This window comes from Epinephelus lanceolatus, chromosome 9 (assembly GCF_041903045.1).
Source record: "Epinephelus lanceolatus isolate andai-2023 chromosome 9, ASM4190304v1, whole genome shotgun sequence".
Classification (NCBI taxonomy): Eukaryota; Metazoa; Chordata; class Actinopteri; order Perciformes; family Serranidae; genus Epinephelus; species Epinephelus lanceolatus.
Window position 1 is genome coordinate 4,781,268 of NC_135742.1, and position 24,979 is coordinate 4,806,246.

The 24,979-nt window shown below is 42.8% G+C and overlaps 1 protein-coding gene across 1 annotated transcript in view; it reads left to right on the top strand.

The window, feature by feature from the left end:
* Window positions 1-558: 558 nt before the first annotated feature.
* The window catches only part of fras1 (Fraser extracellular matrix complex subunit 1), a 411,473-nt gene continuing 387,052 nt past the window's right edge, over window positions 559-24,979 (top strand). The window contains exons 1-2 of the mRNA XM_078170455.1: window positions 559-1,143; window positions 15,409-15,440. Coding sequence (XP_078026581.1) covers window positions 1,056-1,143; window positions 15,409-15,440 — 120 coding nt within the window. The 5' untranslated portion in view covers window positions 559-1,055. The remainder of the gene's footprint in view (window positions 1,144-15,408; window positions 15,441-24,979) is intronic.

The window sequence follows — 24,979 nt, forward strand, 5'->3', positions numbered from 1 at the left end:
GAGGGTCCTGACCTCTGGTTTCACAAAAGAGCCGTATAATTTGAATATGTTTTAACAATATATGAGACCTACAGTGCCATAATGTGCAATATAATCACTCTAAACTCACTTTACCTGATAAGATTACCTATAATATGGCTCATTATAGAGGATTGAATGTCATTAGATGGGAGAAAGTCGCCCTACAGGAGACTAATGATGATATAACAGGGGATAAAACACCATTAAGTATGTTAAAGTCACTAGAAACACGCAAGACAAAGTTATTAAAGTGAGTATGGTGCCACCGACAGATTTATTATTCTGTAAACCTCAGATTTTTGACAGTAAATGAGATTAAAATGATGAATCCCTGTGATAATGTCACTGTTCTCTCTCATGTTTTAATCCCCAAGGAGCTGAGTCCCCCATCATGTGAGATAATCTGTGAGGAGGGAGGTGGAGGTGGAGGGAGGTGCAGCAGAGGAGAGGTGGGACGTCCTCCTGGAGAGAGGAGGGAAGGACGAACAAGAAAAAAAGAAGGAGACGAAGAAGAGGAAAGAGTGGGGGGTTTGGGGAGGACAAGAAGACCGCCGCACCGCAAGAAGTGACTTCAAACACCGCGCAACATTCGCTGCAGGAGCGCTGAAAGTCCGACCGCCTCCCGTCGTCATGCGCCTCGGCTTTTGAAAGCGTCCCGGCTGCTGCTAGTGCTGCCGCTGCTGGGGAGAGGACGAAGCACCTTGCATCTGCTGATTTATTTTGTGGCAGAGTTTTGTGTCCGACCGGCAGAGCAGTGAGCAGGCGGAGAGAAGGAGGAGGAGGAGGAGGAGGAGGAGGTGGATACTTCTCCAGGTTTCGGGACTGCGCCGCATTCCAGCCCGGAGCGCAGCGCTCAGGAGTCGGACCCGGTGCGCTCCGTCTCCCCGCTCCCTGTCTTCAAAGATTCCTGGATCTTTTCCTGGTTGTTTTCTCGTACATCGGGACATCAGTAATGCACAGTGAGAACTGCCTGAGCTAGAGAGATAAACACAAACACATCGCGCGTTTCTCCCTCCTGACTGGATTTGGATTTAATGCCCTTTTTGGCTGCGACCATGGGTGCATGGTGGATATTTGTTGGCGCTCTGGCCGGGATCCTCACCGTCCCCCGTGGGATACATGGTTAGTATGTTTGGTGTCTTTTTACTAAACCAGTTGTTCGAGGTTCTCATGTAGGTCAGGGGTTATCAGGGACCACCATGCACTCTCACGTTAGAGCCACAGACTCCAGATTTGGGTAGATTTTGTTCCACATTGGTCACATAAATCTGCCCAGGCTGCTCAGGACTCTCACAGGGGAGTGAAAGTTCTGGTTTACCCTTTCTATTTAGACCAGCTCCCATTGATTCAGGCAGCAGGGAATGTAATTCATTCCTCAAGTTGCCCGGGACATCCTGGAGCTCTCTCAAGGACCCCTGGAGGGGGGCAGGACCTGCTGTGGGACCCCCTGAGCAGGTTGTTGTTTCCCAGGAGTGAGAGCACACATTGAAGTGCCATTCCAGCTTCAGGATTTGCAGAGTTCCCCAGAAGGAAAAGAAAAGCAGTGAATTTAAGGTTTCATGTCACACAAACATCATTTGATGGGATTTCTGAATTTAGAGCGTCCATCTGGGAGAAAGTATTGATCACAAGTGGAGACTAAACTGTTTCAGATGATGAGAAAGCAGCACCCAAACTCAGATTAGTAGAAAGCATTGCTTAGATGATTTGCAGGTGATAAGAAGTGTTAAAACTTTTTGTTTAACAGCATTTTAGTGTCAAGATTTTAGAGTTATGTCACTGAAATCCAGCCATGGCAATGCTGTGAAACAACAGTTGCATGTGTCTCAGATGAATTAAAAACCTAAATTAGACTGTTCAACAAGATGTCTTCACATTTCTTGATCTGCAAATTTAGAGATGGAAGTAGAGTCAAACTTTAAAGTCAGTTTAAAAAAGTTTAAGTCTAATTTCAGTACAGTCAACCATATCTGCTGCCCTTCTCAGCCTCACAGCCAGGGTAGTTTTAGCACAAACATTCATTGAACAGTGTTTTTCGAATAAGTGCCCTCCATCGTAGTAGAGTTTGGCTTCTGTTCTAGATCATGAAGTGGAGATTTAACTGTATCTGATGCTGAGAAAGCAGCACCCGTACACAGATAAGCCACATTTGTGCAGGAAGCATTGATAAGGTGATGTGCAGGCAAAAAGACATGCTATAACTGGCTAAAATTGGTTATAAAGTGAAAGTTTTTATGCTTATTTGTTCCTTAAATATCATTTTCAGTGACTATATTTCAACATGGAAGTAGGGTACTGAAATCCAGGTGCTGATATGCTGTTGAAACAGCAGTTGCATGTATACTAAATGTATTTAAATCCTTACTTAGCCTTTATGCTGTCATATCTCTTGATCTGCAAATCAGTTCTTGGTGTAGTCGAACTTTAAAGTCAGTTTGATAACGTCCAATTCAAGAAAACTTGAATCATTTCACTGCAATCACCCCTAAATGACTCCTTTGTCAGCCTCACAGTCAGGACTCAGGAATCAGACAAACACTCATGTACCCTTAATTGTTTCTTTTCTAAATCACAAAGTGGAGATTTAACAGATGCTGAAAAAGCAGCAGTCATACTCACATTAGTCAGATTTGTGCAGACAGCATTGATAAGGTGACTTGCAGGTGAAAAGACTGGTTTTAAATTTGGTTTGAAAGTGGAAGATTTTATGGTTACTTGGTCTTTAAACGGCATTTCAGTGGCTATATGTCGAGGCAGAGTTAGGACACTGAAATCCAGGAATTGAAATGCTGTTGAAACAACAGTTGCGTGTATCTTAGATGTATTAAAACCTTACTTAGCCTATATTTAACAAGATGCCGTCACATCTCTTGATCTGCAAATCAGTTCTTGGTGAAGTCAAACTTTAAAGCCAGTTTGAGAAAGTCTAATTCAATCACTCATAAATGCTGCCTTTGTCAGCCTCACAGTCAGGACTCCTTCAAATCAGAAATACATTCATGTTTGTTCATGTACATTCATGAATTGTTTCTTTTCTAAATCACAAAGTGGAGATTTAACAGTTTCTGATGGTGAGAAAGCAGCAGTCACACTCACATTAGTCAGATTTGTGCAGAAAGCTGTGATTTGACATGTTAAAACTGGCTAAAATTGGTTATAAAGTGAAAGTTTCTACGGTTATTTGTTCTTTAAACAGCACTTCAGTGACTATATTTCAACGTAGAGTTAGGACACTGAAATCCAGGCATTGAAATGTTGTTAAAACAACAGTTGCATGTCTCCTGGATGTATCAAATACCTTATTTAGCTTTTATTTAACAAGATGCCTTCACATCTCTTGATCTGCATCAATCGTTATTACGATGGAAGTGAAGTCAAACTTAAAAGTCAGTTTGAGAGAGTCTACTTCAAGAAAACTTTCACCACAATCACCCATAACTGCCGCCTTTCTCAGCCTCGCAGCCAGGATAGCTTTATCACAAACATTCATTTAACAGGGCTTTTGAATGTGCACCCTCCACCTGAGAGGATTTTTGCTTCTATTCTACATTATGTGTGTAAGATTTGCCTATTTACGATGCTGGGGAAGCAGCACCTTGTGCTCAACATAGTCAGATTTATCCTCTTGTTGTGCTTGTATCTCAGAAAGCACTGATTTGGTGATTTGCAGATGAAAAGAGCCAAAACTAGGATGAAAAGTGCAAGTTTTTATGGTTGCTGAAACAGCTTTTTTAAGCATAATATCTGAACCTGTGGGTAAGAAATGTTTTACATTGAAATATGGTCATTTAAACCCTGCGGTGACAACAGTTTTATGTATTGCAGACATTTAAAACACCTCATTTAACCCAAATGTTTCATCTTTGGACCTGCAAATCACCAAATCATTGCCTCATGAGACAGAAGTGCAGCCAGACTTCACAGCCAGTTTGAAGAGGTCTGATTTAAAGAGGAGCCATGCTGGAATACATTCAGTTACGTCTCTTAAAAATACAGTATTCAGGCTGTCAATATCTACTGAAAATAATCTCCTTGGTGAGTGAGAGTATAATCAGCTTCATGGATAATTCTGCAGATGCTCACAGCCACATTCAACAGACTTTAAAGGAATTTGAGAAGAAAAGAAACAAAGTAAACTTGTTGTCTGAGTCGACCTGTTGTGCATTTTCACTTTCTTTAAATATCTCAGCACGTCTTTGAAACAGATCCAGCTCGTGGCCTCTGTGTCATTTAAATATTCATAACTCTGCATCACATCTAAAAAGCTCTGCCCATGCACAGCTACAGTATTCCCATAATGCAGAAGACTGTCAGGAGCAGAATCTAAAGCAGCCGTTACTGAACTGACCCACTCAAGGTTTCACTGCGTTCCTCAAATCAAACTCATGCTTGTTAATATCACAGCCAGGTACCGGCGGGAAAGAGACGGGCTGCATGTTGAAATCTGGAGGGTGAATGTTTCTCTGCAGGAACATGACTACAGACTTTTTTCTTTACCAAAATCATTAGCATCCTCTCTCATCCATCTCGGCATGTATCCAATCTGCTTGGCAGCGCTCACTTCATAATAAAATAAAACTCAAACTTTTACAGAGATACTCCTTCGCCTCCGTTCACTGAAGACAGAGCACGTTGGCGTTGGCAGGCAGACTAAAGTACTTATAAATGTTGAAATGTTATCGACATTGAAGTGCCGCTGCGTGGATCGGATGGCTGCTGAGATGAAGAGACTCTGAGCAAAAGTTTGGAGTGAAGTTCATCACACGTGTTGCTTTGCTATGCAGATTCCTTTAAAGGTCCAGTGTGTAGGATTTAGGGCGACATATTGGCAGAAACAGAATATAATAACTATGTTTTCTTTAGTGTAAAATCACCAGAAAATAAGAATCATTTAGTTTTTGTTACCTTAGAATGAGCGGTTTATATCTGCATAGGGAGCAGGTCCTTGTCTGTGAGGATTGCCATGGTGCACCTCCATGTTTCAGTAGCCCAGAACAGACAAAACAAATACTAGCTATAGGTAGTGCCATTCTGGTTTTCGTGTTTTTGTGTAGTTAGCAGCCCCTTTGTGACAAGATGTTGGAAAAACACTGTATAAAACTGCTTTATTTGGTGTTTGTGCCACTTTAAGTCACCTGGGGTCTCTTTTGTAAACATTGTGTACGCACAAAACGAGGCCTGGAAGAGGCATGTGCCACTTCCCACGCAAAAGTTGTGATCTATAAAAACACACTTGATGTTAGAAACTTTGACCCACGCTTACGAACATTTTGGAGACGGGAAATTGGCGACACAGATGGTGAGGTGGCGGTCCATACGACAGACATTGTAGTATGGATCCTACGCACTTTTTATAAATGAGATGTTTGTTTAGGAGAGGAAGAGACCTCTGCAGATAATTCGGCTCCTAGTAAAAACCTCCTGAACATCTGGATCAGAAATAAGGTGAGCACACGTTAAGTTATCAGAGAAAAAAAGTGAGCTCATGTAGCAGTCGCTGGGCTCGTGGCCTGTCTGCGATGTGCCGAACAGCATCGGAGAAACACTGATTTGTAACATGAAACTGCTTTATTCATTTTTACCGGTTTAAATCACTGGTACGTTTATTTTGGAGAGGAAGAGACCTCTGGGGGTAACTCATCTCATGGTAAAAACCTCCTGATGAATGGACACTTAAGGAATACTAATTGAGACAAGTTTCAGCTGGATGCAATCTGCAGTCATCAAGGCTAGATGCCACTGAATCTCCCTCAATCTTACTTTCTGGACCTTTAAAGTTGTTGTATGTGGCTGTGAGTATCTGCAGTGTTATTATCCCTGACCTAACCAGATTACAGTGTCACTCAACTTGGAGATTGAATTTGGTTGACTGATCATGGGTCCTCTGAAATTAGACTTTCTGAAATTGGCTGTGAAATTTGACTGAACCTTTATCACATGAGAGATTGATTTGGTGATTTGGAGGTCCAAAGATGATACATGTGGGCTAAGTTAGGTGTTGTAAATGTTTAGGATACATAAACTGTTGCATTCAAATGACTGTATGTCAATATAAAGCATGCCATATTTAGAGATTCAGATACAACCATGGGAAACCTGTTTATATAACCGTAAAAATGTTCATTATCTGCAAAACTTTTCTCCATTGTAACACAGGCGTTTGGATGTCTTTACACCTGCAACTCACCAAATCAGTGCTTTATGAAATACAAACAAAAATACCGAGCTGATTACAAGATGCTTCTTTTCCAGTATCATCAGCAGTTAAACCTTCACTTCATGATGTACAATAGAGGCACAGATCTTCTCAGGTGCAGGGAGCTCATTGTTTAAATGGATGTTTGTGTGATATGAAAGAATCCTGACTGTGAGGCTGAGAAATGCAGCATTTAAGAGTGATTGCAGTGAAACGGTTGAAGATTGGGGTTTTGCCAAAAGTGGAAGTTTCTGCTCTGTTTCTCTGCAGAAGCCGAGGGTTGCCATGGATTCTTCATTATCTTATTTCTCCATGTAAAAGAACTGTGGTAAAACATGTACAGACTTCCATTTTTTTTAAAAAATTTTCTGATGTTCTTCGATGCCTTTTTCTTTCAAGGCTGAGAAGAACAACTCCGTGATGAAACTCAGCTACAACACGATTATCAAGAGCTGATGAGGCACTTAAGGCTCGATCACAAGAGAACGATCAAAAGAGTTTGATATCTCCAGATTCTCTTAACTACGGAATCATCTTGTGAAAATGAGCTTTAAAAGCCTAAAGATGAGCAACACGTCTTATCTCTGGTTTAATCTTTCACCAAATACAGAGCCTCCATTCAAAATGCATGCAGCCAAAACATGAAGGAGTATATTAAATAAGAGTAGAGTCACTAAAGAAAAGGACAGAGGCGTTGTTTCAGTTTTACTCGCTGATGGTTTTAAAGTAAAACTGAAAGCTTGAACCTGCAGCAATGCTTCTTCAGAATATTTATGTTGCATTCAAGGAAAAGTGTGTAAGGTTTAGGGGGATTTAATGTTATCTAACGGTGAGGATTGCAGATTACAACCAGCTGAAACTTTTCCTGTCAGGATTCCTTCAGTGTCCATCTTTCAGGACTTGTTTAGCGGGAGCTGAATTATTCTCAGAGGTCTCTTCATCTCCAAAACAAATGGACCACGGGGATTTAAACCTGTAAAAAACAACCCAGTCTCACTCCAAAGCCATTGAAAGCTGGACTTGCAGCATCAGACACCGTTGAACAAAGTCATCCTGTAATGTCAGCATGATGCGCAGCCCGTCGCCGTTGTAGTTAATCTGCATTTGGTAGTGTCGGGGAAACACTGTGGGACAACAATGAAAGTTAAGGCAGCGAAAGTGGAGCATTTGGTTCCAACAAACACTGACTTTCACCCAGGAGAGTGGTGTTTGTGTCCTGTAAGATTATAAAGCCAAACCATGTTATTTTGTTCCTAAACCCGACCACGTGTTAGTTATTGAAGGAAAAAAAACAACGTTATTTTGCAGTGTTGTACCGACTTAGTGCCTTTATTTTGAAAGAGACTGTATGTAAACGGCAAATTTCCTGTGAAAACAGAAGTGTATTTAAGACAATTCATTTAATAGGCAGAACTTGACACGACATCCGAGAACATCACCAGCCAACGCCCCCAATCTAATCTTGATGTGGAAAGTCCATGACCAAACGTCGATATGTGACGAGGTCAGAGTGAGAATGTGTGAGTAAAAACACTGAATAAAGCAGTTTCATATTAAAAAAGCTGTGTTTTTCCAACACTGCTCATTGAAGAGGGGCTGTTAACTACAGCGGCTGATGCGAAAACAGGAGTTGCCCTATCTAGAGCCAGTGTTTGTTTTGTCTGCTCTTGGCAACTGTAAAACACAGCGAACTCCGAGAAGACCTGCTGCATTATGTAAATATCAAGAGCTCATTCATGCTCAACATTACATACCCTGCGTTCATTTCATCCATGTTTGTGCATGTTTTTTCAAAGCTTACGGATACGGACGAAACAGAGCAGTACTACCAGAGATCCGGTAGGCAGTGTAGCGTATTAATTTTTTCTTTTCTGTAACTGCTTATCCTGTTGGGGGTCGCAGGGGGCTGGAGCCTATCCCAGCTGACACTGGGCGAGAGGTGGGGTTAAATAGGAGTTGTACAAATTTGCAGGAAAGCCCAATCAGTCTTTTTTCAGCATTGGCAGTATAAAAACAAAACCAAGTGCAGCAAAATGCCGCCTACCTACTTTTGTTTATACAGAATGTGCCTTTTTCGGGGCAATGGGGGGCGTGAGCAAGTAACAAAACGTGTAGCTCAGCGTGTGATGTAAACAGTGACGTGGGAGGGAAGCCGCGGCTGGTCAGTCCTTCGGCGATTCTCTTGTAAGTCGGCTCGTCCTTCACCGTCCCCGTCATCTGACGGTTAATGGCCTCTTCGTTTGTGAGGACAAGGAGGGCGCGCAATTCCTTGTCTCCCCAGTTGCTCATCTTTACAGTGTCTGTCAGGTTTGTGTTTCCCTCTTGCTACTAGCTGCTCGCTAATTCCTGCTATCAGCTGTTTCCTGTTTATCCACCGCCAGTGGGTCACACGTGCAGCGTCATCAACAGCTCCTCCCACAGGTCATCAACAGCCCCTCCCGTTGCGGAAGGGCGCCTCATTCTTTTTAAACCAACAAGGTTCCGCCAATATGTCTACCCTACGAGGCGGAAAATTGGGCACCTCGGATCAACTCGCCAATCCACCTCTGTGTGTCTAAACGCTCGCAGCTTGCCGGCAAAACGGCCCAACATTCGCCGAAAATCTGGCAGTGTAAAAGGGGCTATAGAAACAGACAACCATTCACACTCACATTCACACCTATGGCCAATTTAGAGTCACCAATTAACCTGCATGTCTTTGGACTGTGGGAGGAAGCTGGAGCACCTGGAGGAAACCCACGCTGACACAGGGAGATCATGCAGACTCCGCACAGAAGGGTTCGAACCAGGTGCCCCCTTGTTGTGAGGTGACAATGCACCACTGTGCCGCCCAACACGGCAGTACCACCAGAGATGGTGGAGGCAGTGTAGCGTAGTTCAGGCGAAATACGACCAAAGGACACGACAAAGAAATTTAAATAATGGCAGAACAGAACGCCCTCTATCGCCATCTGTTGGCTGTATCTATGCTATCACAAAGGACACATGGAAGTATGAGGGCAGTGATGTTTACAGTGTTTGAAGAGAGGTAACAGAAACACTACGATTCTTATTTTCAGGTGGTTATAAACCAATGAAGACATGAATATTACGTAGCATTCCTGCCAATAGATGCTCCTAAATCCTTCACACTGGACCCTTAAGAATGAATTGCTTAGAATTTGGTGGTCAAATAGTGTCAGCTGTCATGGCTGCATGTGAGTCTGGACAGACATGGATATAAGCTGTAACTTGACTGGTTGGAGGAGGCACAAAACCACGAGGCGGTTATTCTAGCTTAAATCTGCACACTCACCCTCTGATAACACGACACACTCTCTTAAAGCCACCAAAAGCCACAGAGTCAAACCAAGAGTTAATAATTGTTTAAAATCTGAACTGTTGGTGATTTTTTTGGGGGAAACAGTTTTCACAGCTTCCACTTCTGTGTGTCTGCCCACAGCTGATTAAACAGCCAGATTATAGTTTGCAGTGCACTTCAGCGATAAAGAGACAACAGCATGAAGCAGCAGCACAAACACACTCGCTCTTGGGCATCTCGTTTGAGGACTGTGTAACTGTGCTCTTGTTTTGTGGACCTGGACCATTATTGGTAAATGTTTACCTCTTGCTGTACTTTTCCCCCTGAGGCGGCTCAGATTTCTCCAGTCTGGTTTTGTGAGGATCAGACATCAGGCGGGTTCTCAGGCACGTGTCCGTTCATCCGTCTGTCTGTGTTTTCTTAACATTTAGCCCTCAAACTGAGCAGAGATAATTATTACCTCTCTGCCATTTCAGTCTAAAGGTTGCATATTATGTTTTTTAAATTTCCTAGATGCCCTAATGGAAACCGTACCATACACTGAATTATAAATTTGTGTTAACATTAAGGAGCTGGAAGACAAAACAAAAGAGATACAATAATTCTGAGTGGGAGGTGTTACATCAGGTGTTCAGGTACCACAGTTGAAAGTCATTTTTAAAGTTCCAGTGTGTAAAATTTAGGGGGATTTAGTGGCAGCTAGTGGTGAGGATTGCAAATTACAATCAGCTGAAACTTCTCCTGGTTTGAACTCCGTCACTTCTCATTGTTCAGGAGGTTTATACTGGGAGACAAATTATCCATACAGATCTATTCCAGTCACAGGTCTCATTTATAAAACAGTGCAAAGGATCCAAACTAAAAATATACGTATCGACAAAAGCCAAAGATGGTGTGTACCACAAAATAATCGACAGTGTCTACAACCAAGCGTCCACCTCACCATTTCCGTTGCTAGTTTCCAGTCTCCAAAATGTTCGTAAGCATGGGTCAAAGTTCCTCCCATCAAGTCTGTATTTATAGATCACAACTTTTCGGTGGGAAGTGGCGTACGCCTCTTCCAGGTCTTGTTTTGTGCGTACGCAATGTTTAGGAATGAGACCCCTGGTCATTTAACCCAGTAAAGACACGGAATAAAGCAGTTTCGCGTTACAAATCAGTGTTTCTCCGACACTGTTCATTGCAGATGAGCTTCTAACTGTGGTGCTCAATGTGAAAACGCAAGAAGTCCTATCTAGAGCCAGTGTTTGGTTTGTCCATTTTGGGCAACTTTAGAAACATGGCGGTGCAACATGGCAATCTCCATAGATGAGGACCCGCTTCCTATGTAGATAGAAACGGCTCATTTCTGCCAATATATCCCCCTAAATCCTACACTGGACCTTTGAGAATTGGGTTTATGTGTCCATATTATGAAATTAAGTCATTTAATGTTTGTGTTTTTAGATGCATTTTTGGGAGTTCTGTGGGAACTTCTGCCTTGGAGATTTCTGCTGCTAGTAGTGAAAGACTGCTTAGCACTAATAAGTGAGCAGTGTTGTGGAGACTGGTTTCTTTGTACACGTTATGTCATTTGATGGTAAAGTCAAGTTGATATGACGAGTAGCATTAGCAGGCAGTGTGGAGTGTGTGTGAAATTAAGTAACTGTGGTTAGATGAATTATTTTTGTGTCACCTTTTGTCTCTTATCTGTGCAAAATGTTACTTGTTGCTGAGCAGTTTTTATCAAGCTAATGACCTGATGTCTTTGAATGTGCCTGCTTTGTGATGCGTGATGGTAGAGTTGGCCGTGATGAGTAGCAAAAGGAGGCTTCTTTTCACAGCTTCTGAAAGGTTTCTGTTAGCCATACACTGCTTGGCAGCTCAAGTGTTTGAGGGATTGTGTTGGTGTGGCTAAAGAGGGAGCCTTCTGATAATCCAAAAGATTTGCCTGCATGCACATACTTAAATTCTTGGCTTACAATAAATGTAAGGGGACGATTCTTCTGTCTTCTGTCTCTGCATGTGTGCAGGGCTTTAGCCCCAGCATTGGAATGAGAACTGATGAGACTTTATTGAAAGCATTGTCATTTTCAATTCTGTAAAAAACCGTAGGCCTACACAGGTTTTTTGCATCAGTGCAACTGTTTGATTATCTGAGTCTGAACAGTGTAGATGAAATGAGAAAATATTTACAACATTCGTTTTAGGTTTTCATGTCAAAGAAAAATTCTGCTTACCTGCCTGTGTGGTGCTGATGTTATAAAACAGGATATTGACCCTCAGTAACAGACATGCTGCTCGGTTGGGAGGCAGTGGCAGAGGGTCATGGCCTTCCTGGATTTTAAACCCACGTTGCGTAGCAAGATGTTTCAGCACACTGCTGGTGTTTCCACCTTACTTGAAATGATCATTTTACAGGCTTTACAGCAACACTGTCGTCATCTGTCTTCATGAAATAAAGCCACGCTTTGGATCGTTTCTTCAAGAAAAAGAATTGATAAGCTCGGAGGCGAATGATTTCAATGGATCAGACAATTTGGAGCTGGTTTTTAACTGGAACCAGTTCTTGATTCCCATCTCCAGCCTCAGCTGCATTTCCCCAGCCTCAGCTGTATGTTGTTGGACTCAGCTGATGTTCATGTGTTCAGGTGTTGAGTGAAGTGTAACAAAGTGTTGTCGTGAAATGTCGTGAATTTGGCTTTCACTGAAAGTTCACACACAAAATACAGGCAAATAAGGCAACTGTGTTTATTATATCACACAGGTGGTTGAGATATTTTAAAGCTGCAATATTATTATTAGCATCCCTGCATGTGCTGTGCTCTGTAAACTAGGTGAACCTGTGCTTGTGTTATATATCATCCAGTTTGAGAACAAAACAGGTGACCTAGTCTTTTTAAAGTGCACTCAAACCTGAACCTCAGGGTTTGAAATTACGCACACATTTAGAGGACAGAGGTGCTGAAAATCTGCCACCACTGAGTCCCAGCACTCCTTATATTCTGTCACCATGAGCGCCCTTACGTCTTGTTGTGTACCTCCACCTCCCAACATGTGTCCAGGTGTGTGTGTACACACCCCTAAACACCTGCATGACTGTGTCTCTGTGTAAACACATAGCTGAACAAACAGCATGGGAATGTCCACATTGAAATGGATTAAAAAACACCATAAGAAAAAAAACAGGACCAGGCAGACACTTTAGCAACTGATGAGTTCTTTTCTGAATGCTGCTGCTGCTGCTGTAACTTTGCTGTACATAGCTGCAGCACTAATGACTCAGAGGCTGTTGGTACCAGCTGCAGCACCAATGCAAAGCCTTCCCCATCAGCTGCCAACTGCTTTGCACCATGAGCTGAATGACAGGCTAAGTTGACAAATATGGCTACTATGATTGGCTCAGTGTGAGAGATAAGAAGCTTAGATGCTGGATGCTTTTTGTAGCATATATGCAATATAATATTTGTGTACAATTGTATTCCTATCAGTAGCATAAAGTTTTTATAGACAGGTACAAACCTTAGAAACGTACGTCCTAGGTAAAGTAGGAATGCACATGTTACGAAATGCATGAAAATATACATTTGAGGTGGAATACATCACCAAGATATTCATATTAATATAAATATATCCAAGACACGTGCGCTGATCATGTCAGGCAACTGCTATTTTGGGGAGCTGGCACTTTTTTTGGTCCAATTACAGCACTGATTGGATCAATGATTATTGAATCACAATCAGGATTGTGTTTCCTGGGATTTTCTGTCGCCCTTTTTACACAGAGATTGCACGATAAGGCCGCTACGCACACCCTTCTTCATGCCGCCTTTGCATTTTTACACAAGAAACAAATGTCGGCGGCATCACTCCTCTCCAGTGTGTTGTTTTAGATAGCATCTCAGCATCACAGAATGAAAAGAGGTGTGACAGGTGTGACATTTAACACAACAGCATCAGTCTCTAGTTTGACGCGTCGCCAACGCTTTATAAACAATAACAATGACATAATATGGCAATAACAATCATTTACCACCTCTGTTATATGGCTACTGATCTCGTCCTCTGCTCTGATCTCATTGTTTTCCCAGTTTGCGAACATTTTCAGCCAGTGTTCTTCTGTGAGTTAGCTGCTAACTGCTAGCAGCTACTTTTTAAATCTCCCATGGTGGGTTGCACGCATAACACGTCGTCAAAACGTCACACCTGTGCCACCCATGGTCCCGCCATGCCAGCTATCTCGTTTATACAGACACCATTTCAGCGCTGTTACTACCTCCGTTCTTGACTCAGAGGCGAGACAACTCTGTCCCCCCACTCTGCAATCGTACCTTTTATACAGAAGGGCGATGTGGCGTGAAATTCTGGACTTGAACAGGCAGGGCTCTAGTTTCCCGGCGCAGCGCAGGGTGGTGAACCCCGCGCAGAGCTAGTTTCGAGCAGCACAACCCGAGGCGCGCTCAGTTTGGTAGTTTGGCAGACCGAGGTGCGCTGAGATGGGTGTGGCGGCGCAGCAGGGGGAGGTGTCGACAGATCCAGCTTGGCGCAGTGACAGTTTAGTGCCAAAAGGCTTCGCTGAAGGTGTGCTAAAAGCTCGCCAGCTGAAACCAGGTCTACTGTCAGCGCAGGCGGAGTGCAGCCGGTGTAAGTGGAAGTTTGGCTGACTGGCGGACAGTGCACACACGTCACCAAACCTCACAGGCGGGTTTCCAGAATATCAGGCACATTAATGATGCAATAAATACCCACAAAAATCACTATTCAATGCAACTATCTGCAATCAGCAAATAAATGTATCTCTATATCGACTGTCCCGTCACATCTGATGTCAGATCAAAGGGGATTGGCACCGTTTGGCACGTTTGGCACGCGTAATGGAAACCCAACCTGATTTGATTAACACAGCTGCAAACTAATGAGTTCACATCCTTCTCAGCCAACCACAAACGGCCACAGCATCAGATAGGGAGTATATATTCAGCATCTGTCATCTTAGAAAAGTCAAAAGAAAAGAGACAGAGTGAAACTGCGAGAGAGAAAGAGAGAGCGCGCGCACGAGAGAAACGCAACATTGATTTACAATTGTGGTGACCTCCTCCCAGGCTACCTTTGCATCATCAGCCCGTGGAGGTCTGCTCGCAGTTCCGTATATTCGGACACTGCGAACTTGGACCTCCCGGACCAAAACATCAGTTTCCTCCTGGGAGAAGTTTGGCCATCTGACGCTGCTGCTCTCTTTTGCCATGACGAATTGAGTAAACTCTCGTTATGCCTTCATGCGACACATTTAAGGGGGAGGAGAGGGGCTCATTTGATTGGTGCGATGTGTGTAAAACCCACTCCACGCCTTCTCTCCTCCCTCTTTCTGACTTGCGCAGGTAGGAGGGACGGAGGTGGGAAAGAGGAGTAGCTGCGCCAGGCGCACGGTGTGCCAAACTTGCAAAATCTGCCTGGCCGCATCCAGCTGGTGAAGCACAGGTGTGCTGCGCCTCCGCCTTGCCCGGTCTGCGAAACTAGAGCCCACAGTGTAAAAGGGGCTTATAACTGCTTCTCAAACTAAATCAAACTTTAACGTTCATTAAACATGAGCTCATATATATGTAACAGTGACATCTGAATTTCTGTAACCTTTTTAAAACGACTTCATGTCTCTGCTTCAAACTGAGGAGATTTTAAATGTTTGTTCTTGGATTATTCTCCCACAGGGATTAACAATCTGTTTATTCACCATTTTTCTGGGCATGTTGACCACTCTCAGAGTTTGATTATGCAGCAACACACATGACACTGAGCACTTACAGGATCAGATTTACATAATCCCTGCTTCCTGACATATGAAAGGTGTGATCATGACTGGACTCTAATGCTTTCTGTCTTTCTCTCCCCCTCCCTTATCTGTCTGTCATCCCAGGAGCTTGTACCTACGAGGGATCGCTGTATGCGGTAGGTGCACCCACCCTGTCTTGTCCTATTTTACCTCTCTGGTATCACTGGTTAAGATTTCCTCCCCGTCCACTCACAGAATTAGGATCTCGAGTCCATCTGTGAAGCTTAATGGGTATTTGCTCATGTATTATTCACAGGGGACATCACCAGGTTAGCATGACTGACGGTTGAAGATGTGTGTATGTGCAGAGATAGGTGGTAAAAGGCGTGTGTATGATCAGTAGGGATTGCTGCGTACATCCTCTGTTGTCTGAGATGTACCCGAGAAGATGTGTCTCATCTATAATGCATGCCTCATACTGACTTTGTGGATGATAATGACGATGAGAGGGAGTATGATGCAGCTCGGCGGCAGGCCCTGGCTGCTAAAAGAAGAGCCGTCGACTCCCGCTGCTCTGTCGATTGAAGGTTAGGCTCTTTTCAAAGTTAGACAGAAGTTTGTGATGAGCTATATTCCCGTGGCTCTGCTGAGTAACATTCGGGGTTTTGCTCAGGAGTTGGGCTTTTGTTTTATAGTCTTTTAAACCCTGCTGCAGGATCCTCATATCCTGGCTCGTGACTTATTATAATGTTTTAAGTTTGTCGTGTTTGGCTTTAGGCTTCGACTGATGGAAGTCGCCTTGTTCCTCTGTGCCGGCTGCAGAGAGTTGCCCAGTTGCACTAAGTTTGAGCCGTAGAAAGTGGAGTTTGAGACAGAGATGTCAGTTGATATATGCCGTTGTACTTTTTAGACACATTGTTTTTGTATTCTCCTCACCACTACAGTTATCCAATATTGTGATATTGTCTGTTATCTGTTGCTGATAAGATGTAAGTTTGTCTCTGACTGCGGTTACATGAAAAGTCTCAGGTGAAGCTGCGTTTGTCTTCTATTATTACTTAGCACATATGTTGACACTTGACATTTCAACAATGCTTTTTTTAATGCGTGGTTAGGTTTAGGCCACAGACTGTATGAAATAATGGACATAGCTACCTTGACGTCATTGATTGGTACGCAGACTGCCATCTTGAGGTCTCAAGTTGGGCAATTTGGCCATTGCCACTGTCATTTTTTGGAGCCAGAAGTGACCATATTTGGACGAGATGGTGGAGCTGTAGAGGAGTGAGGGGTGGATCTGACTCTTGGGCTGTGGTGACACCTCACAGACAGCCTGCCATGCTTAGCGTCCCCGCCCTTAAATATGTGTAACTTTGGGCCTTAACCAAATGGAAACACATGAGTTATAAAATCATTTATTACCTGTTCAGTTGTCATGAATGTTCGAATTTGCTACAGAGACCAAAACCATTTTTTGTACCAGACTGTAAATATGTTTATTTCTGCTGTAACGTTGGGCATTTTAACATGGGGGCCTATGGGGATTTACTTTGTCTTGGAGCCAGCTCAAGTGGCCATTCGATGAACTGCAAGTTTTGGCATTCCAGCATTGGCTTTGTTTTTCAGCCCCAGAGTTTGCTGCCACAGATGTATAGAGAGAACTGGATACAGCGCTGGGGGCAAGGCCTTGTACATTCTTATTAAAAGTTGAGCAGTGGTGCATGAAGCCTTGGAGGTTGCCACTTGGTTTAGACGCAAAAACCAGTTGGTTATGGTTTGGAAAAGATCATGTTTAGTTTTAAATACCTGGTTTTTGTGCCACTATCCCTGCTGAAAAAACAGCAAGTGGTTACTAAAAACACCCATGTTTGGGGGCTGAAAAGCTGCAGAAATGGCTTAACAAAGTCATGACCACGGCCCTGTCCAAATACCTGCACTTGCGCCCTAGTGCCCCTTAATTGCGCGCTCCCGCTAAGGGGCGCAAATGCGTAGGGTGTCCCAATTGTCTTCTGTTGTTATCAAGGGGTGCAAACCTGCGTCCTTAATGCACCCCTTCTGAAAGTGCGCCAGAATCCAGAACCAGAATCCTCTGTAGTGTTGTGACGTTTCGAACAGCCAACCAATGGGAAGCCGAAGGAGAAAGCAACAGAAAGAAACGGAAAGCAAAACAACCGAGAACAACGGAGCTATGTTAACGGTAGAGTAAAAAAAGACGTTACAGCTAATATACACATTATTAACAGGTAAATTCAAGAGTAAAATTTAATTTAATTTACCTGTTGGTTGGGCATCAGCATCAATACTTGGATCTGATGTAGATGCCGCCTTCTCCTGCGGCTCCTAATCCTCCTCATCATTCGCTGATTGTATCTATTTATCATTTGCAGCAGCAGTGCTGCGAACAACGTTATTTCCTCTAACGCCATGTTTCATCTGCTAGGAGACGGACCAGCTGGACCCAAACGGAAGTGATGTGTACACAACTGTCCCAATTCTCCTTTTTAAACAGCGTCAGTCCCTTGCGCACTTACGCCCCTAACTGCACTTTTGGCAAGTGCACTTCAGGGAAGACCTCAGGGCGCAAGTGCGGGTATTTGGACAGGGCCCACTTTGTTGTTTGTCAGTCTCGAACTGTGGTCTGCAGCTTGGCAGGTGATACCCCATCCATGTCCCCCTCCTCCTCCCGATGATGAAATAAGCCTGTGTACCACCTCACCTTAGAAACACTAATATGATAGGTATGAAACATGCAAATGCAACATCTGTGGTTTGCAGAAATGTGCAATGCCAACATTTTATTCTGGCTACTGGGCTAAAATTTCCCCACCAAAGACGAGGTGTGATGGTGGGTCACTTTGCCATAAAGAGCTTCTGGTTCTTAAAGAAATAACGTACGTCAGACTTGAGTGGAAGGCCTTTGTATCCAGTGATGTCCTGAGTGCTGTTTCAGGAGATTTTCCACCCAAAGGAGGGTAAAAGATGAAACAGTTAAAGACATTCACTGTCAGCACTGGTTGTACTTTGAAGTGCTTCAGCCAATAGATATCTCTCCTTTTACTGGTCAAGCCTAAGTAAGAAAAAAAAAGAAATCTGCTGCTGTACACTTTAGAAAAACACCACTTGTGTCTCGCAACAACTGGTAATCTCTCTTAAAAAGCCTTAAACATGGTTCTCAGTGGTTCCCATGCAGAATAATGATGAACTCCCGCTTCTTTCCTGCTGTGTTATCAGCATAATTACAGTAAAGCTTAAACAGCGCGCAGTAACATACCTACAACTACCTGCAGTCATGTAAATGCACGAGAACACATCCTGCCTCCCGTGTTACTAATCCCCCCGGCTTTGAAGGGGGGTAATTGTTAGAGCAAGGATGTAAAGACAGAAATGGTTCAGTTGGTGTTTTAGGAGGGAAGAAGGAGTGGTGGTGGAGGAGGAGGAGAAAGGAAAGGAGGAGGAGGGGGTTTGTGGGAAAAAGGAGAGGGCAGGGAGACAGGTGGGCCGTCCCAGCATGTTTGAACACAGTCAGGAAAAAGGCCCTTCTGGAGTTCAAAGTGAAGAACTTCCCCCCCAACACCTGGAGTGGTGGGCAGATGGGAACAAATGGAAAATAAAGAAACACACAGATTAAAGTGCAGAAGCCCTCAGGCCTCTCTGTGTGGTGAAAATAATCATAAGAGCCAAAACAGCCTTCTCACACATGATCAGTGTCCTCTTTCTTCTTTTTCCAGACTTTAATTTCTGAATTTGATTAGCTCTGGTGTTCAGCTTGATTTATGCTTGATAATAACTCCACGAACAAAGGTCATTATGATCATTGCTCACAGCTAAATTAAGAAAAGACATAAAGGCGCAATTATATATGTGAGATGACATTTAAGAGGCATTTAAAACCATGGGGTATGCGCATTTCAGAGCAATAAAACAGCATTTCTCATTCTTCTCTAAGATTTCTCCCACAATTTTAAAATGGTTCCAGGACTTAAAATAACCAAATTATTCTTTCATGCATCTCCAGACCTCCCTGTAGTGTTTAGGATCCCTGGATAAGGGTTTCCAGGGTAATGAGTTCACCTCATGTGTAGCAGGACAGACACTAGTTTTGGATGTTGCTTTAAATCACAGAACATGTTTTATTTACCCTCTGCGCTGTCAGAATGTACGACTTCTACACTCACAATTTATAGTCACAACTGTAGACAAGAACGTGTGGTCAATTTTTTCCAGTCTGTACGTTTCCACACACTTCAAGAACCTGGTTACAGTTCTTCAGTAAGATGATTTCTTTAAGGTCCAATGTGTAAGGTTTAGGGGGATTTAATGGCAGCTAGCAGGGATGACTGCAGATTGCAACCAGCTGAAACTTCTCCTGGTTAGTATTCCTTCAGTGTTCATCGTTCAGTGGGTTTTTATGGGGAGCTGAATTATCCACAGAGGTCTCTTCTCTCCAAAACAAACAGACGAGGTGATTAAAACTGGTAAAACATTGAATAAATCAGTTTCATGTTTCAAATCAGTGTTTTTCCAATGCTGTTTGGCATGTGGGAGCCAGGCTGTTAGCCCAGCACCTGCTAATATGTGCTCACCTTTCTTCTCTGATAATTTAATATTCAGATGCTCAGGAGCAAAATTATCCACAGAGGTCTCTTCCTCTCCAAACCAAACAGATCGGGTGATTAAAACACTGAATAAATCAGTTTCATGTTACAAATCAGTGTTTTTCTGATGTTGTCTTGCATGTTGGAGACGAGCAGCGAGCCTGACACCTGCCAGTGTGTGCTGAACTTTTTGTGTTGACCTTTTTCCAACCTTAATGCTATCCCAGAGGTTCAGAAGGTTTTTACTGGGAGCTGAATTATTCATAGAGGTTTCTTCGACTTTAACACAAACAGACCTGGTGATTTAAACCCTTTTATATTCTATTTCTGCCAATATATACCTCTAAATCCTCACACTGGACTTTTTATAGATCTTTAAAGTGAAACCTGGTTTCTGTAGCACGGGATAAGAGAAACGTGACATCACCAGATAGTTTTCTCCTGGAAAATGCTGGTTCCTTGGCAATGTAAGTGGAACTGGAACCTAATTGGCTTTTTAAGTGTACAAATGTGCTTGATAAAGACTTCAGACAGGGGAATAACAGCCAAATGACACTAATACAGTGAAAATCAGCGAGCCACGCTCACAAAATAAGGTCGGGGAGAAAGCTGATTACTGAGCTGCTGCATGTATATATGGATTTACAGGAACCAGGTCACTTTAGAGCGTGTAAACACGATTCACGATTACCTACATAACCTGGCCCCTTAAATATAAATGCAGTGATTGACAAGAAACAAAAATATGGACTCACATGGCTTATGGATTATGGTCTGTGTTTTGCGGCAAAGTTAAGTTGTGTTGTAACACAGCAGAGACTAGTGACCACAACACTCTAAAATAATAAAACTCATAAAACAAGTCTTTAATGAATGTTCTCACAGCAGCCATATGGGATATTGGATGCAGGGACTTCAGCCAATCAAAATTTCATACGCCAAAAATCTGATCGTCGTTAAATGTTAAGGCGATTAATCATGCGTTGCAGCTCCCCAAAGCGGAGGCTGCTGATCACCCTTCATTTTCATCAGCAGAGATGTCTTTGTGTTTTTTTTTTTGCTGCTAAGACTAACATTTTGTGTTCATCATTTTTTGGAATTTATTAAAACAAAAACAGTTGGCTTGGTCTTCAAAACCCCATACTGATCAAAGAAATGATGATTTTCACACGTGGTACAATGTGTGAGATGGATTTACAGGCAGTGAGACACTGAGGAGCAAGTCCTTACATTCTGCCACAGAGAACAGTCTAGTTCCCACGGATGTATTGATTGGACCTTTTTATGGGTTCACTTTCTACTGACAACTTCCAAGAGACCATGGGAGGCGGTGTTTGGCTGATGTCCCACATCCGCACTAAATCATTTATCAGTCAGCTGTCTCTCAGCTCCTGTAACCTGATCAATCAGATCAGACCCACCGGAGGTCGTGCTCAGAGAGGCCTGTATCTGCTGGGTGTAAACTGCAAGTGACGTCACCCTCAGGTCATCTTAAACATCCCAATCTGGTCAGCTCATGCCAGCCTGTAGGCTTACACTGGGTACTAAACATAGCTACCAGTGGAGGAAGAAGCTCTCAGGTACTTTATTTAGAGCAGATGTTATAGAGAACAGGAACTGCAGTTAGTTTTATTACATTTTTAAGTGGTTAAATTGCAGTTATTTTTAATTGAGGGGTATCTAACGTTTCGTAATAACGTCTCTGACTTGTTGGGAACTCGATCAGTATCCCATAGAGCAAAAAACTGCAAAAAAATACAGGCTGTGGACAGCCACAGATGTTTAACTATGGCCCAATGCTGGCCCAATGGTGGCTGATGGTTGGCTCAGTGTTTTGAGGGGGATCTGACTTTTTTAGTTCAGTCCTGACTCATTATGAACTTGATCAGTATCCCCAAGAGCCAAAAACTCTGCATAGAATACAGGCTGTGGACATCCACAGATGTTTAACTATGGCCCACTGCTGACTCAGTGTTGGCTGATGGTTTGCCTGGTGTGTTGTTAAATTGCAGCCATTTTTTGAACTAATCTGTATCTAAGCATTCAGATTTAGCCTCTGATTTGTTGGGAACTCGATCAGTACCCCAAAGAGCAAACAACTGCAGAAATGCAGGGAATGGACAGCCCTCAGATGTTCAACTACGGCCCAGTGCTGGCTCAAAGATGGCTCATTGTTGGCCCAGTGTGCTGTTTAATGGCAGACATTTTCTGAACTGAGGTGTATCTAACTCTTCAAATTTAATCTCTGATTTGTTGGGAGCTTGATGAGTATCCCAAAGAGCAAAAAACATTGCAGAAAATACAGGCAATGGACGGCCACAAATGTTCAACTATGGCCTAGCGATGGCCCAACGATGGCTGATGGTCAGCTGAGTGTTTTGAGGGGCATCTGCCTTTTTTAAGTTCAGTTTCTGACTTATTGTGAACTTGATCAATATCCCAGAGAACAAAAAAACTGCAGAATATACAGGCAATGGACAAGCACAGATGTTCCACTATGGCCCACTGCTGGCCCAATGATGGCTAATGGTCAGCTGAGTGTTTTGAGGGGTATTTGACTTTTTTATTTCACTCTCTTACCTAATTGTGAACTTGATCAATGTCCCAAAGAACAAAATACTGCAGGAAATACAGGCAATGGACAGGCACAGGTGTTCAACTATGGCCCACTGCTGGCTCAATGATGGCTGATGGTCGGCCCAGTGTCTTGTTAAATTGCAGCCGTTTTTTAAACTGAGGTGTATTTAACTCTTCCAATTTAGTCTTTGATTTGTTGGGAACTCGATCAATATCCCCAAGAGCAAAAAACTAAGGTGAAAATCCAGAGAATGGACAGCCACATATGTTCAACTACGGCCCAGCGCTGGCCCGATGATGGCTGAAGGTCGGCTCAGCATCTAAGGGCTGAAAATATCTCCAGATGAGATCTAAAATGCACCACCAAACTAAAATGTGGTCTTTTTTAAGTGACGTTCTGATCATCTTAATCTGTTAAGTGATTAGAAATCAGATAAATGTTAAAATAGTGCAAAACTTCTCTAGAAAGCACCAATACCTCCAAAATATACTGAAGTACTTGAGTAAATGTTGCTGTATCCTCCTCTCCATTCCTTTTACCCAACAATTGTACACTATAAAGCCAAAAGCATTGTGGGTAATGTGTTCTATGTGCATCCTGGCAGATTTAAAATAACTCCAGACTCACTGTGGCGGTGCGGCAGTGTGCCACCAGGCCTGACACGCTGCTGAAATACAGCATATAGCCCCTCAGTGAAGGACAGCGGGGCTCGGCAACATGCAGCACCATGTCCAAATATATCACCTGCCCCCTCAAGGCTTGAATTCCTGGCATTGCAAGTCACCGTTTCTGTAGGAATCAAAATGTAGGGCACCTCGAGAATAGCACCATCGGGGCGGAGGTCCATGCAGTTACGCCAAGATTTTACAAAGAGGGGTAGAGCTTTGGATTTAACAGAGCATTAACCTGAACAGAGCTGGAACGTTGTGTGGGTGCAACTCCAAACTCCTCTTGATCTCACCGGCTCACAGTGACGTGTTGTAAGGTTAATATTTCTTCCTGTCTGGACTGGTCCCAATAAATTTCTTCTTGTTTCATCCCAATCCTCCCACTTTTATTTTTGAGTCATTGTTCTCTAGTGCTGAGTATTGAAGCTCCAGCCCAAAGAACAACTCATAACCAGTCCTGAATGTGTAACTGTTGCTAAATACATAAAAATGAGGAATGCTTTTTGAATCCAATACAACTTCAGTGGTTAATTTTTTAACATGCTGAGCTTATGCACACATCAATGCACATATGTTTACAGGAATGCAGTGCTGTTTACGGCATGATGAGCCATAAAAGATAATGAGTTTTGCTGTGCACATATAGGGAAAAACCGTCTTATGTCTCTTTGAACCTCTGTAATCTCTCTGAAGTGCCTTAAACACAGCTCTCAGGGTTGTCGTTGTGGTTGGTGGTAGGCCTGTACTGTATGCATATATCAGGTATCTCTGGATTTATGTAGAGAAAAAAATAATCATTTCCATTTGTTGTCATGGATGCAGCATATAAAACAGCTCTAACATGATAATAAAACATGTAAATTCCTCCCAGTTCCTGCGCACTTTCCCATCCCCCAAAAGTAAATCACTCTCCAGTTTTGGATGTGTAAATGATGCTACATAAAGAGGCGTCATGATCATAAAAGTGATGTCCAGAGGGAGTCCTGATGTCTGTTTAATCACATCATCACTGGTTGAAGTCCCAAGGACATTTATTGCATGTCTCTCTTTCAACTCTTATGGTTTCCTAATAATTTAGTGAAAATTCCCCTGCAATACCTCCCATGATGGCCGGGTTATCACTCCGCCTTCAAGAGGAAACTAGAAACACCTTTACTTTCTGACGTAGTCAAAACTATTCAAGTTCTGCTTGAGCACAACCCAAAAATTAAAACATGACCACTCACCCCTTGATTTTTGAAGTGTGTTTGTAGTAAATTTAACGCATGATTCGTTTAGTCTCATTAGTGACAGTTAACTCTTAACAGCATTAAAATACCTGAAGCACTGATGAAGAATGCGGGTTAATTATTTAACTGAAATTCTGTTTGGGGTGTCCTGATTATCAAGACACCGACGTGCCAAACAGAAACAAGTATTTTGCAATTATCGATTTACTTGAACCTTTCATGAGGGTATTTTTTTTTTTTTTTTTTTACATAGAGATACCATATATTAAAAGTTATTTTTTGCCTTATTTGTTATTTCCAGAGCAGAAATCTAAACCTAAATGTGTATTTTGGATGCTTCTCATCCACTAGTCTGAAAGACGACATGTTATAGAAGCAAAATAGCCTAAAATCTCAAACTTGACCAGTGCATGAAACACCATATTTTCACCTGGGGTGTCTCGCCTTAATACTGTTCGTACATATGTCTGCAAAAACTAATGCACCAAAATTTGTACGTGTCATCGTGAGCCAGTAATTTCTGTCTAACCCACAATGTATTTGGGAAGGCTATGATCACTTGACGAATGCACTGACAGGAGTAAAGGACACGACATCACCGTGTTTCTTTTTCTAAACCTAAGCACATGAACTTTACTTGCCTAA